The sequence below is a fragment of the Electrona antarctica genome (assembly GCF_951216825.1).
Source record: "Electrona antarctica genome assembly, chromosome: 2".
Taxonomy (NCBI): domain Eukaryota; kingdom Metazoa; phylum Chordata; class Actinopteri; order Myctophiformes; family Myctophidae; genus Electrona; species Electrona antarctica.
In genome coordinates this window covers 11,492,763-11,507,509 of record NC_136807.1, presented here as the reverse complement: position 1 = coordinate 11,507,509, position 14,747 = coordinate 11,492,763, and the positions used below count along the sequence as shown (strand labels likewise).

Sequence of the window (14,747 nt, the reverse complement as noted above, 5' to 3'; positions counted from 1 at the left end):
GTAGATAAGATTTGTTTAACTGGAAATAGTACACTACAACTACATACCAGCAGGCAAACAGTTTTCAGACCTAATGTAGCGCCCAAATCCTACATTTGTGGCACTACTGGTTGCCGACAGTCGGGTTGTAGTTTCCAGAAAGTGATGTCCAAACATGTGCGTAGAGTTGGTATAATGAGGATTTATTATCTGTCTCTGCAGGCCTATAGTCACTGCAGCATACACATAAATAAATGCAATAAACGTAAATGATAGCCTCCTAAACACAGTCTGAAAACTGTTTGCCTCTTGTCAGCAACACCTGCAGGTTGATTGAGACCTGATTAAATACCCTGCCAACCTTGACATCAGTGGACATCATTGGATACAATCAGGAGGCTCAAACTAGAAATAGTACACTACAATATCTCCTCTCTCTCTCTCATAACATACATCTCTCAAAAATAATATACATCATTAACACTGGGATATGCCTCTGGGCGGGCTCTCCCGCCTCGGGGCGACTTGTCCAGCGACTTGTCTGGCCTGACACGCCTTTCGGGGACCTTAACGGTGACATGTCCGGCGAGATGTCCGCACTTTTCCCGACGAAAAGTCGCGAAAAGTGTAAATCAATTTAACATATGGTCCCCGAGTAGGGGACGTAACAGATATTAAACTGATACGATTTTTTTATATACTTTTATATACTATTTTTTATTTTTGTATTTGATCCATTTATTGAAAACAAAGCTCTTGGAACTCCAAGAACCACCATCTTCCAGATCTTAGAACTGGATGACCTGGCCCTTTCTCTTCTTGTCACCACCCAACTCAAAGTGCTTAGAACTGGATGACCTGGCCCTTTCTCTTCTTGTCACCACCCAACTCAAAGTGCTTCCAGATCTTAGAACTGGATGACCTGGCCCTTTCTCTTCTTGTCACCACCCAACTCAAAGTGCTTAGAACATGATGACCTGGCCCTTTCTCTTCTTGTCTCCACCCAACTCAAAGTGCTTGCATCTTTTGATGGCCAGCATTCTCTTGGATCTGCAGTTGTGCTCCATGCACTCAAGCCTCAGCACGATCTTCTTTGTGGTCTTGGCCTTTTTGCGGAAAATAGGCTTTGTTTGACCGCCATAACCGGACTGCTTCCTGTCGTATCTCCTTTTACCCTGTGCGTAGACAGAATCCTTGCCCTTCTTGTACTGGGTCACCTTGTGAGGCTGGTGCTTCTTGCACTTCTTACAGTAAGTCCTGCGGGCCTTCGGTACGTTGACCATGACTGTGACCCGATGCAGAGGAAAAGATAACAAAAGATACTACACTTGATCTTTAGCCAAAAGACAGAGAGGCGATACTGACACTGGTGTGGTCGTTCCCAGCAATAACAACTATAGGCTACTGTGGTGGTTTATGTATATTTTATTATGACATCACATAGTGACGTCATGTCACATAGTGATGTCACATAGTGATCTGGCATGTTCTGACATCATTCTGATGTCTGCATAGACTCCATATTTGGGCATGCCTGACAAATAACTCCATATATGGGCATAGAAGGGACACTGAAAAGGAAGAGATGTCCGCACACTGTTTCTCTGCTCCCAGGAACATTCTTTAATGAACAACGTTTCGACCCTTGTGGGTCTTCGTCAGGTATGAGTACAAAACATCAAGAGGCGTATTATATACATAGAAGTTCAGATATGTACCAGTGCCACTGTCTGCTATTTTGTTTAAAGCTGCATTACACCTCAAGCAGACTGTAATTATGAAACCTGGGGGCATCACTATGCCAGCTTGTGAATGTGATAGACGTTTCCAATAATGTTTTATTTTTGCCACGGACATGCAAAACAAGTGATCAATGATATTACCGTACTAATTAGTACTAACAGTACTAATTGACTCTTGACGTGTCATAGTGTCTACTCTATTCCACTGCGCTACACATTTTAAAATAAGTCACTTATCAAAACCTATTTTTGGGGAAAAGCCGATCTACAAGCTCACAACTCATTACGGCATGTTGTGACCTTGTAGATCAGCAATTGTCCTTTCTTCTTAGCCTATAATGACATGCCAAAAATTGGGATGTCAGGGTTAAAGTAGTTAGCTATATAGTTACCCAACTTACCCAGCAAGACTGGGAAGTTATCCACTGTATACTGGCAGGTGGCCGTCCTGAGACAGGCATTACATGTGGCATAATGCATGGTCCAAGTATATTCCATGTTTGGGATTTCAATAAATGGGTCTTATACAGTAAGTACAGTTGCAGTCCGAGAAAGGGACACTTAGCTGCAAAGGTGAATGGGTGTGCAGTATACTTCATATTAGGTTATTGCAGATGGCCTTTCAGAGGACAGTGTTACTTGGGGACATGAGGAGACAGGAAGTTCTACAAGCTAAACTAGTTTTGTGTTTGTCAACATAGCTTAAATAGTTGGTGTCAGTCCATTAAAGTGTGGTACTGTACTCTATGTTGATGAGAAAACTATACCTGAGATTCAACACAGATAATTAAGTACATGATGAGTGATTCATGAAGGCCATGTCAGGATTTAAAAGAATGCAGTGTCACAGTAGTAGTTTGATTAGGGTGCCCAACCTTGATCAGAGCTGAGGAGGTCTGTGGATCAAGGGTTTCCATGAATTATGCTTGTTGAGTGTTATTATGATTTAGTTGTTATTGTAATTTGACCCCCCCCCCCCCCCCCCCCCCCCCCCAATTATGTTACGACCCCCTGTCTAGGGTAAGGTAAGGGTAAGGGTAACATAATAATGGAGGAGACAGTTTTCAAAAAGAACTTTAAGTTTTATTATCGCTCTTTTCATTGTCAACAGAGACAATTGATTCAAATCTTTGTTCTTTTCAGTTAAAAAATAAGTATTGGCTTCAGGGTGCGGTTTACATCTTAGCAAAAAATTATCTATCTAGAAAACAAGAGGTTTACCCCTAACTCAATCCCTAACCAAGAAGAAACTAAAATACATTACTAAACCCTAACTAACCTAACTAACAGAATTACCATAAAGTGAAAACAACAAAAAGGGACCTAACACCCCTACAGGATGACAGTGAGTTACATTAGACAAGTGAATACAGATAGAAGAATAATAAGAATAACAAACTGGGGGTGGCAGCGGTGGGCGAACGGATTGCGGAGCGGTCTTGATACCGGAAGGTCGCCAGTTCGAATCAGCGGTCCGACACGTTAAAATTACCACCGCTGAAGTGCCCTTGAGCAAGGCATTGAACCACTACCATGAAATGTTCTATGAGCAGGGCCTGGCTGGAAACAAGTTCTTGAGCTTAGCCCAGATACCCTGGGTAAATATAGTAACTTTGCTTTGCTTTGGGTTTACTCTTAAAGGGAACAAACTGAAATACTAATGGCTGGGAGATAACAAAAGGAACTAAGGCATAACTTACTGAACACAGAAGGGAATCGAATTCAAAGAAACTATAAAGCAAACAAAAAGGGCAGGCAAAGGGTGGAGGACAAGAGGAACCGAGTCTCTGCTGCAAACTGCTGTCGTCCCCCCTAGAGCAGAAGTTCAACTGAGCATTTATAGGCAACAGCCAACTAGGCCCAGCCCCCCCCCCCCCCCCCCCCCCCCCTCTGTCTGTTTTGGAATGAGGGAACGGGGGCTGAGGGAACATAGGGAACTTGGGTACGGTCCCCAGGAAGGGAGAAAGGAGATGGCCTTCATTTTTTCCAACACATTTTTTCCAGTTGGCTTCTTGTCATTATGTTGGAGGACAACTAACACGGAGTCCGCCAGAAACGAGGAACACGAAGGTTTAAATTAGTACCCTAGCCCGCCAAACCCGAGATTTTCGGGTTTGAGGGCTTGTATTCTTTAATCCATTTTTTTATCCGATCATAACGCTAGCTGATGTTGCTAACCGCATCAACACAGAGTGGGACACTGGCCGCGGCCATTTTGAACATGCGCGCGCATCCACTTCCAGTCTAAGCCCACCATTCACAGCTCTGTATCTCAGAAAGGACATTGAGCTAAAAGGCTCAAGAGACACACCCACACACACAGAGCCGAGATTCATCTGAAACATGAATTTCCTCAGGCCTAAAAACGATTTTCATATACCTCTCACATTTTCTACCTGTGATTTGTTATGAAATAGGTTTGCATTCAGCAGTCAGCAAGTTTTTTTGTTTTACCATATTTTGTTCTGTTAGTCCCTGTGGAGCATAATTGGTATATTTCTTTGCATTTAAAGTGATTTTATTTATTATACTGTATAAAAAGATCTACATTTGCTGTTTTGTGTGTGCCTTTTTCTCATGCACTTTGACACTTCTGCTACCTTCCTTAAGAGTAACCTGTGTCTTTATTGTCTTTATTTCTATTTTTATCTTATCTATTATCATTATTATTATTTTCACCATGTATTTTTATTATCTTGTTGTCATGTTTTAAATAAACATTGTCAAAGATATATTTTCTAACATTTTTCATCTTTTCAAAGGAACCAGTGCCCAGTCAGAACCAACTTCAAGCCTAAGTGGGTTTGCCTTTGGGATCCACATGGGCCAGTCTTGGCCCATGTGGATCCCACAGGCAAGCCCACTTGGATCCCACATCTATCCCATATGGGAAAAAGGTGGGTCCCACAGAATTGCCAAGGTGGGGCCCACCTCAGGCCCAGGTAGAATCCACTTGAAGCCCACATGGGCAAACCCAGTTAGGACCCGGTCCCACATAAAATTGCCTAGTTGGGGCCCACCTAGGGCCCAGGTAGAACCCACTTGAAGCCCACACGGGCAAGCCCAAATGGGAACCATCTGGTGCCCGCTGACAATGTTGTATATTATTGTATATTAATGTCAAGTAAATTTACGCAATTGCACTGGAAAACAAAAGAAAGTTTTAAGTCGCTCTGAGAGTGAGTTGAGTTACCTGCATAGAAGAGGCTCCAGGTGAGACACAGAGTCCACATCATCTTCATAGTGAAGACAAGGTGGGCAGATCAGTGATGGTGAACAGTGGCACTGCACCTCCTTATATAATGTAGCTGCTTTGAGGAAATGTGAATGTGGTCAGTGGCGTGCACAGATAGACACTAGGGGGTGCTAGAGCACCCCCTGCCCTTTTCCCTCTGGACAAAGGTGCCCTTTTGAAAAAAAAAGAAAAAAAGGGGGTTTTCTTTTACAGTGTACACTGTACAGTATGGTGACATTGATCAATTCTTGATAAAAAAAGCTTCTAATATATTATTTAGGCCCCAAAATCTATAAATCTCACACTATTAAGGCAACCGGCCGGTTCCACGCGCTGCACAAGGTGCCCTTTTTTTCACTTGAGCCCCTGCCCCTCTAAATGTCTGTGCACGCCACTGAACGTGGTTAGTCCAACCCAACCCAACCCGACAATGTGGGAACGCACCATCGCTGCATCCTCATTTTTTGTTTGAGTAGCTCATCATTTACCAAGGACAAGTGATGGGTGAAATGTGGTGTTAATTCCCTGTCATCTGTAGAGAAATGAAATCCAAAGTGAACAGTTGCTACACTACAGTCAATACAAAACATTTAGACAGAGATTTACAGAGAGATATCCTGCATAGCCTACTGTATGTGCTGACAGGTGTAGAAGCTACCATTGCTTGTTGTTACTATGGAAATCCTACTATGGAAATGGACATGTGAATATCTTGTGGGATTTAGATCATTGTAATATATATATTCCAAAAATAGCCTAAGATGATTTTGTTGTTGATTAGATCAGCAGTACCAGCATTAAGACCACAAATGTGGTGATATGTCCTTGTCACTTGTAGAGAAATTTTAAAAAGGCAGTTTACTACTACATGAGTAAAGCATTCAGACAGGCCTTCATCTACCCTAACTGCAAGTGCACATTGAGTAAGGAGTCTGCTAACACGAGATATATAGCTAGATATAAACACAACATGAGATCACAACACTGGTATTGGTATTCAGTATCGGTATCGGCTAACACAGAAATTTAGTTAAATGCATTCCATCATTGTTCCTGCCTAGAGCACATGACACATATATATGAGCTTTCTTCTTTAGCTTGGTTGAAATGTGCAGGCCTAATATGCGAAGGGTGTGGAGGAAATAGGAATAAATATGTTTTCATAAGATGTTAAGAGAAGAAAAAACATCCGCACAGCTTCTGCACGCTTATCATACTCAAATGTTTACATCAGATGTTGATACTGTAACACAGGTGTAAGACCTTCATGCACAGCACCAAGAGAAACTGTTTCTCAGCTGTTGTGTATACATTGCTGTTGCTATACTGTATCTGTACTGTATGTAATATAGATTTTTATTTTATGCTCTTCTTATTAGCCTACTATATTTGTATTACTATTGGTACTGATGCTGCTACGATGTCCGAGCAAATTAAGTATATAAATACTCTTATGTCCCTGAACCTGTACACAAGATGTAACAATAAAGAATAACTTGAACAGGCAGGCAGGCAGGCAGACAGACAGACAGACAGACAGACAGACAGACAGACAGACAGACAGACAGACAGACAGACAGACAGACAGACAGACAGACAGACTGACAGACTGACAGACTGACAGACTGACAGACAGACAGACAGACAGACAGACAGACAGACAGACAGACAGACAGACAGACAGACAGACAGACAGACAGACAGACAGACAGACAGACAGACAGACAGACAGACAGACAGACAGACAGACAGACAGACAGACGAGACACACTCGTATCACAAATCTGAAGGAACTAATGGCCATGCATGGGTTTTCAACAGGTGGTCCACTGGTCCGTGGAGCCGTGAAGGTGTTGCATGTGGTCCCTGACCATGCGTCTAGTAATTTAGGAAAGTGACATTTTGTATTTTAATTTATTGATGATGACGTGTCATTGATGTCAGTTACTGGGAAGTCCCACAGAAAAGGGAGTTGGGGGGCCACGGTGGCACAGTTGGTAGTGCTGTCGCCTCGGTCCTGGGTTCGATTCCCGCTCGGGTGGTGTGCCTCCTCCCCCGCGTCATCAGTGCCCATACCTGAGGCGGGGTTGGCGAAAGGGCCCTTCTGTGTGGAGTTTGCATGTTCTCCCCGTGTCCCCTAGGGTAGATAGCCTGACAAAAAACATGCAGTAATACTGGTCTCTAAACTGCCTCCCCCTGGCCAGCCGGGGCGCCTGATGGAGGGGAAAGGAACTGGCTGGAATAACGTGTTCTTTCCACGCGCTACGTCCAACCAGGGAAACTCCCCCCTGTCAGGTGTAAAGGAGCAACCTGGACACTCAGGCATGAAGGAAGCATGAGTTCAAGTCCGTTGCTCTCCCCATGTCCCCCATGCTGTATATGGGGACTAGGTTGGCGGAGGGTGTGTAGAGCCCAGGATCACATTAGATAATTGACACAGGGGTGAAAAATGGGTTACAAAATCGTGGGATAAAAAAATATAAAAAAAAAGAAAAGGGAGTTGGAATCTCAAGGCAATTAACTATACCGGATTGTCTGGTTGAGTCACCATTATAAGGAAATGTGCCCATAATGAATTGCATGCGTCTAGTACTCGCTCATACATACAGTAAGTTACAATGAACAGCAACATGAGTTTAATATGGAAGGTTCCCCCCACGCCCATATCCCCCCTCCTCCCAACACAACAGTGGTCCCCAGGTTGATTCTCATGCAGTTAGGGTGGTGGTCCCTGGTTCATAATCGGTTGAAAACCCATATGGGATGCAGGCCATCGCCAGTGGTGGATCAGAATGCGCACACACACACACACACACACGCACACACACACACGTGCGCGCACAGTATCTATGTTGCACTTTTTGAGGGGCGCTAGTCCCTCCTATGTAAACACAAACATTGAAGATGTTGCCCATGCGGCAATGTCAGTTACATTTCATTTAGTGTGAAATGTATGTTTCATTGTGAGAGTGATAAAATGGTGCACAATGCAATCGAGTTGTGTTAGAATGTGGCATCACTGGCATGCCTCCCTGGCTGTGTGTGTGTGTGTGTGTGTGTGTGTGTGTGTGTGTGTGTGTGTGTGTATGTGCGTGCGTGCGTGCGTGCGTGCGTGCGTGCATGCATGTGTGACTGTTGCCAAGTTATTAGTACTAGTCCTTACCCGTTCAAATATATGAACTCCAAATGATGTACAGTGTGAGTACAGCGATGTATTTTGAGGTGTAATCAGTCTGGTGTCAGAGGCACTCCCCCCGTGGGGTGCATACGTTGGTTACACATACCAACAGTCCTACAGTCATTAGTCCGACAACACCGTCGCTCCCGACATGTGCTGCAGGTTAAAAGCAACCCGTGGCGGTATATCACCATGCCGTCCGTTGATGACTGGGCTCACCACCTGTATAGGCCCTCAACAACCTAGCCTCCAGCTAGTTCTCTGACCTCCTCCACAACCACACTCCCTCAGGTCTGGTGATGCGAACCTCCTGGTGGTCCCCAAGACAAAGTGGGGTAGCCTCGGAAATCCAGACGTTTATTACATGTGGGGTGACCTGGGGCCTTCTCAGATGCTGCCCTCTGGGTGACCTGGGGCCTTCTCAGATGCTGCCCTCTGGAACTCACTCCCTGTTCCAACTCATAAAGCGGGCCGGGCCCCACCCTCTCCTTTAAAGCTGGCACAGGCAGTCTGCAGTTTCTTGATGCTGTAGCTCTAGGGCATTCACTTCTAGTCATTTTTTACTAGTAGACTAGTTGTTTAACTACAGTAACTATTATGTAAAAAAATATATATATATATTTTTACATTTAAAAAACATTCAGAAAATGTGTACATTGGTGACTATAACTATAATCTACCTGATCTTGAGGCCTACAAAATCTAAGTCAACTAGTACCAACAAGGTCGACTAGTGGATTTACTTGTCGACTAGTTGCTTAATGCCCTACGTAGCTCAGAGGAACCAGGTTGGGTGAGCCAGGTGTCAGCTAGTAATGAACGGACACATTAATCCAGGTTCACCATATATCCGTTTCATCATCTCCCTGACAATAAATAGGGCCTTTACTATAAATAAGCTATGAGAGACCCTACGGCTGTGCTGTTTGTGAAACAAGCTTCTAAATATCTTTTTGTACTTCTTTTGGTAAGTCTTCTTTAATTCCTGCCTTTATCTCCTTACCTCCCCTCTCTCTTCGTCCCTTTCTTTGTTTTCTTGGAAACATGACACGATGGGAACTATGCACAAAAACTAATTTCACCCACTTTTTTACTTGTAAAACTGTGATGTGACAATATTCTGATTCTAAAAATAATAATAATAATAATAAAATAAATGATGTACTGTATATGTTAACTACTACCTGAAGGTAATACGTGCAATATCTCCCATGGCCAAGCAGGGATTCTGTCTTCGAATCGTTGTGTGGTTCCATAACCAAAAACAAAACATATAACTGGCCAAACTGCTATGATAGATAGCCTACCATGACAGATGTTTGGATGATAATCTGCTACAGTACATCTCTCCAAAAATAACTTAATAACCTGTTACAGGAGACAAACATCTTGACAGATGAGATGAGTGCTTGATTTGGGGCCTTTGTATCCGCATACTGCTGTTTCAAACTCTGCTTCACTCCTGAATAGGTCAATGTCATCATCATTTACATCCTCTTCAACTGGTTTTGATACACTATACAGTATACACCCTAACCATCAGGTACTGTGAGGAAGGATTTTCTTTCTTCAAAAAAGTGTACAGAAAGTGTTAAAATTAGGTTGGTGGAGGGTGTGTAGAGCCCAGGATCACATTAGATAATTGACACAGGGGTGAAAAATGGGTTACAAAATCGTGGGATAAAAGAATATAAAAAAAAGAAAGGGGAGTTGGAATCTCAAGGCAATTAACTGTACCGGATTGTCTGGTTGAGTCACCATTATAAGGAAATGTGCCCATAATGAATGGCATGTGTCTACTCGCTCATACATACAGTAAGTTACAATGAACAGCAACATGAGTTTAATATGGAAGGTTCCCCCCACGCCCATATCCCCCCTCCTCCCAACACAACAGTGGTCCCCAGGTTGATTCTCATGCAGTCAGGGTGGTGGTCCCTGGTTCATAATCGGTTGAAAACCCATATGGGATGCAGGCCCTATGTTCCGTTTGGGTTCCACATGTCTTGTGACCTCTCTGCTGCTGAGTCTCATCGCCAGTGGTGGATCAGAATGCACACACACACACACACACACACACACACACACACACACACACACACACACACACACACACACACACACACACACACACACACACACGCGCGCGCGCACAGTATCTATGTTGCACTTTTTGAGGGGCGCTAGTCCCTCCTATGTAAACACAAACATTGAAGATGTTGCCCATGCGGCAATGTCAGTTACATTTAATTTAGTGTGAAATGTATGTTTCATTGTGAGAGTGATAAAATGGTGCACAATGCAATCGAGTTGTGTTGGAATGTGGCATCACTGGCATGCCTCCCTGGCTGTGTGTGTGTATGTGTGTGTGTGTATGTGCGTGCGTGCGTGCGTGCGTGCGTGCATGCGTGCGTGTGTGCGTGCGTGCACAAGTGCATGTGTGACTGTTGCCAAGTTATTAGTACTAGTCCTTTACCCGTTCAAATAGATGAACTCCACATGATGTACAGTGTGGGTACAGCGATGTAATACATCCTATTATTGATGTATGTATTTTGAGGTGTAATCAGTCTGGTGTCAGAGGCACTCCCCCCGTGGGGTGCATACGTTGGTTACACATACCAACAGTCCTACAGTCATTAGTCCGACAACACCGTCGCTCCCGACATGTGCTGCAGGTTAAAAGCAACCCGTGGCGGTATATCACCATGCCGTCCGTTGATGACTGGGCTCACCACCTGTATAGGCCCTCAACAACCTAGCCTCCAGCTAGTTCTCTGACCTCCTCCACCACCACACTCCCTCAGGTCTGGTGATGCCAACCTCCTGGTGGTCCCCAAGACAAAGTGGGGTAGCCTCGGAAACCCAGACGTTTATTACATGTGGGGTGACCTGGGGCCTTCTCAGATGCTGCCCTCTGGGTGACCTGGGGCCTTCTCAGATGCTGCCCTCTGGAACTCACTCCCTGTTCCAACTCATAAAGCGGGCCGGGCCCCACCCTCTCCTTTAGCTGGCACAGGCAGTCTGCAGTTTCTTGATGCCGTAGCTCTAGGGCATTCACTTCTAGTCATTTTACTAGACTAGTTGTTTAACTACAGTACCTATTATGTAAAAAATATTTTTTTTTTTTACATTTAAAAAACATTCAGAAAATGTGTACATTGGTGACTATAACTATAATCTACCTGATCTTGAGGCCTACAAAATCTAAGTCAACTAGTACCAACAAGGTCGACTAGTGGATTTACTTGTCGACTAGTTGCTTAATGCCCTACGTAGCTCAGAGGAACCAGGTTGGATGAGCCAGGTGTCAGCTAGTAATGAACGGACACATTAATCCAGGTTCACCATATATCCGTTTCATCATCTCCCTGACAATAAATAGGGCCTTTACTATAAATAAGCTATGAGAGACCCTACGGCTGTGCTGTTTGTGAAACAAGCTTCTAAATATCTTTTTGTACTTCTTTTGGTAAAGGCGTTTAAACTGTCTTCTTTAATTCCTGCCTTTATCTCCTTACCTCCCCTCTCTCTTCGTCCCTTTCTTTGTTTTCTTGGAAAAATGACACGATGGGAACTATGCACCAAAACTAATTTCACCCACTTTTTTACTTGTATAACTGTGATGTGACAATATTCTGATTCTAAAAATAATAATAATAATAATAAAATAAATGATGTACTGTATATGTTAACTACTACCTGAAGGTAATACGTGCAATATCTCCCTTGGTCTTCGAATCGTTGTGTGGTTCCATAACCAAAAACAAAACATATAACTGGCCAAACTGCTATGATAGATACTAGCCTAGTACCATGACAGATGTTTGGATGATAATCATCTCTCCAAAAATAACTTAATAATCTTGACAGATGAGATGAGTGCTTGATTTGGGGCCTTTGTTTACGCATACTGCTGTTTCAAACTCTGCTTCCTTATCACTCCTGAATGTCATCATCATTTACATCCTCTTCAACTGGTTTTGATACACTACACACCCTAACCAACATGATCATCAGGTACTGTGAGGAAGGATTTTCTTTCTTCAAAAAAGTGTACAGAAAGTGTTAAAATTATTATGTGGCCACCAGGGCCGGATTATATATGCATAGGCCAGCAATTCCAGTCAGCACAGCAGTTTTGTCGCATTGGGACACTGGGAGGCAAATAGAGCCAGTCAAACACTATTTCTGAACCATGCACAATTTACAACAAGTAAGACGCGCAAACGCGGGAAGCGAACGCAGCTCGTAAATTGCAATAACAACAATTAGAATAAATTACATATTTTTTAAGGTTTTTTTTAAGTTCTCTTTTTTTATTATTATTTTATTTTGTAAGTGTTTTTTTAAGATTTTTTTTAAGTTACTTTTTTTGTGCATGTGTGCGTGCGTGTGTGTGTGTGTTTTACGTTTTTTAGTGTGTGTATGTGTGCGTGCGTGCGTGTGTGTTTTTTTAAAGTTTTTTTTGTAAGTTTTTTTTGTAAGTTTTTTTTGTACGTTTTTTTTGTACGTTTTTTCTTTTTAAGTGTTTTTTTAAGTTACGTTTTTTTTTAAAGTTAAGTTTTGTGCGTGTGTGTGTTTTTTGTGTGTGATACAGCTGCGCCCTCTGGTGGCGGGCGGGTGGTGTTACAGCGTGACACACAGACAGACACACACACATACACACACACACACACACACACACAGACATGTTCTGCTAGGTCTCATAGTTAGTGCTCACTGCGTTCGCAATCACTGCGTTCGCAATAACACAGCATTTAGCAGATATATGCTCTTAATCCAGAGTGATTTACATTAAGCAAGAACAAAAAGCATGGCAATACATCACATACATAAAAAAAGTAGTTATCATGAATCATAAATGTAAGCTAAGAACGTAACAGTGGAATATCTACATAATGAAACCATGCATGTATACTTCATAGTGCTATGTCTACATAAAATGCTAAGTCTAGATAAAATACTATCTACTATGATATCTACAGTTAGTTACATAAGTTGAGCCTTTGCGTAAGGTCGTCAGGGCTACAGGCCATGATGGAGTCTGAAGAGGTGGGGTTTCAGACTACAGCAGAAGATTGGGAGTGAGGCTGCAGTTCTGATTTTGATGGGAAGTGCATTCCATAGTGTTGGAGCCAGAAGGGAGAAGAGTTGACCATGCATGGGTTTTCAACAGGTGGTCCACTGGTCCGTGGAAGCCGTGAAGGTGTTACATGTGGTCCCTGACCATGCATCTATAGTAATGTAGGAAAGTGAAGATTTGTATTTTAATTTATTGATGATGACGTGTCAATGTTGTCAGTTACTGGGAACTGTCAAGACTCTATCACACAGAACAGTTTTTTGTGTCCATATCACTACGCCCAAAAAATAGTTTTATGTGATAGAGGGGTCAAAGTTCAACGAAAGTTGCGCTAATATTTTAGAAATAGGTCAATACAAATGACGTTAGTTTTGTGAATTAATTTACTTTTACTGCGTGGCCCCAGTGCCCCCCACAAAATGACCGAAACTACTTAATATTGACCAAAACCAGAGCAGAACTCCCACCAGGCAATCAATTAATACATTAATATAGTGGTTGCAACTTGCAAACACTATATTAATGGCAAGTATTTCATACAGCCTAAGTTCCAAAAATCTGAACTATCCCTTTAAGTAAAGCAATTGAGTACTTTTTCCACACTGCAAACTACATTAACCACAATCCTCTATGCGTCTGACGCTCACGACGACGCAGTTGCGCATGTCTCCCCGGCCCCTGTTGTGGAGTTGGTTGTTGTCGTTGGTGGTTATGGAGATGACATGAGACTCTGCTGGAGAGCTGTCAACATATTTGTGATGTTTCTGGTAAGATGTGTCTTCTAAAACAGCCTCGTGTTGATTCACAGCATGTTTCCTCAACGGGTGTTTTATGTCGCAAGGAGGCTGTCAGGACATTTGCATGAATGTAGACGTTCATAATCCAGTTCCAAAAAGGTAACGGGAAAAGCTATATATAAAGGGCTGCATATCATCACGTCATCCAGAACTGCAACAGGAGTTCCTTTAGTGTTAGTTTACTAGGTTGATTTTGATTTTGAAGTGAACTAACATGCATTTAGTCACGGTGTAATTTAATGGTTGGCTGTCTCTCTGCCATGCCCGCCTTGTGTAATCTAATCTTCTCACTTAATCCTATTCTGTTTCAGTGGATAATCAGCTTGAGCATTATTTACACTTACATTATTTTAAGTGCGGTAATTTATAGTCACATGGGTGGATAGATTGAATGTCCACTTAAATCAGATAGCAGTCATCATCAATAACTAAAGTTGTAAGAAAAACAGTTTCAGCTGAATTTTAATTTGTAATTGCAGTATTTCTGGATATGTTAGGTAACTAACTCTGTTTTTTATAGTAGTATATTTTATTGCTATCCTAGTATTAATAAATAGTTCAGATGGACAGTCCAATATTGGCTTATTGTTATGTGGGGAGCTGCTCCAGTGTATAATCTCGTTATTCTAACAAATTGGAGGGGTCTCCTTCAGTCTTGTGTGTCCATTAAAGATGGAGTGCCGTGATTTTTTTCCACCCTAAAACATGATCATCAGGTCTTATTGTTATA

The 14,747-nt window shown here is 42.6% G+C and overlaps 2 protein-coding genes across 2 annotated transcripts in view; one reads left to right on the top strand and one right to left on the bottom strand.

Annotated features, from left to right (window-relative positions):
* Window positions 1-941: 941 nt before the first annotated feature.
* On the bottom strand, window positions 942-1,283 carry LOC306936669 (large ribosomal subunit protein eL42-like; the record flags this gene model as incomplete). The annotated part of the gene is made up of 1 exon (XM_079520259.1): window positions 942-1,283. Exon 1 carries the CDS (start codon window positions 1,260-1,262, stop codon window positions 942-944), a length of 321 nt encoding a protein of 106 aa, XP_079376385.1. The 5' UTR covers window positions 1,263-1,283.
* Window positions 1,284-13,872: 12,589 nt separating this feature from the next.
* cep104 (centrosomal protein 104) overlaps window positions 13,873-14,747 on the top strand; it is an 83,496-nt gene continuing 82,621 nt past the window's right edge. Inside the window, exon 1 of the mRNA XM_079525959.1 lies at window positions 13,873-13,987. The gene's annotated coding sequence lies outside the window, so the exon portion shown is untranslated. The remainder of the gene's footprint in view (window positions 13,988-14,747) is intronic.